The 852-nt window shown below is 62.0% G+C and overlaps 1 protein-coding gene across 1 annotated transcript in view; it reads left to right on the top strand.

Moving 5' to 3' along the window:
• The window catches only part of AURANDRAFT_72389 (hypothetical protein), a gene marked incomplete at both ends in the record, with an annotated part of 23,854 nt that overhangs the window by 15,670 nt on the left and 7,332 nt on the right, over positions 1 to 852 (top strand). Inside the window, one exon of the mRNA XM_009042110.1 lies at positions 437 to 849. Coding sequence (XP_009040358.1) covers positions 437 to 849 — 413 coding nt within the window. The remainder of the gene's footprint in view (positions 1 to 436; positions 850 to 852) is intronic.

Here is an 852-nt window from a genome sequence, read left to right as displayed (position 1 = left end):
TTCGGCGGTCATCGAGCGCCGCGCCGGCGACGCGCTCGAGGACAGACGCGCCCTCGAGGACAGACGCGACGTCGACGCTCGCGGCGCCGACGGACGCGGCGCCCTCGGAGAAGCGCTCGTCGCCGAGAGCATCGAGCTCCCGACGGCCTCGCGCGCCTCGGCGGCCTCGGCGGCGGCCTCGGCGGCCTCGAGCGGCGCGCCCGCGTCCGTCGGCGCCGCGCCCTTGAGGACAGACGCGACGACGACGCTCTCGGCGCCGACGGACGCGCGCGCGCGCGCGCGCGAACGATCCCCGACGCCGCGAGGCTCGTTTCGGACGGTTTCGCGGGTTACAGGCCGGGCTATCGTCCTCAGAGTTGGGTCGAGGGTTAGTCGAGGGTTAGAGAGGCGCTCGCTGAGGGTTACGGCCATCGCTAGGTGTATTGTTAGGGGTTAGGGTTAGGGTTAGGGTTAGGGTTAGGGTTAGGGTTAGGGTTAGGGTTAGGGTTAGGGTTAGGGTTAGGGTTAGGGTTAGGGTTAGGGTTAGGGTTAGGGTTAGGGTTAGGGTTAGGGTTAGGGTTAGGGTTAGGGTTAGGGTTAGGGTTAGGGTTAGGGTTAGGGTTAGGGTTAGGGTTAGGGTTAGGGTTAGGGTTAGGGTTAGGGTTAGGGTTAGGGTTAGGGTTAGGGTTAGGGTTAGGGTTAGGGTTAGGGTTAGGGTTAGGGTTAGGGTTAGGGTTAGGGTTAGGGTTAGGGTTAGGGTTAGGGTTAGGGTTAGGGTTAGGGTTAGGGTTAGGGTTAGGGTTAGGGTTAGGGTTAGGGTTAGGGTTAGGGTTAGGGTTAGGGTTAGGGTTAGGGTTAGGGATCCTCAGGGTA

The sequence above is a fragment of the Aureococcus anophagefferens genome (assembly GCF_000186865.1).
Source record: "Aureococcus anophagefferens unplaced genomic scaffold AURANscaffold_26, whole genome shotgun sequence".
In the NCBI taxonomy this organism is placed as follows: Eukaryota; class Pelagophyceae; order Pelagomonadales; family Pelagomonadaceae; genus Aureococcus; species Aureococcus anophagefferens.
Note: the sequence above shows the minus strand (reverse complement) of the source record. Positions and strands in the feature narration are given on the sequence as shown.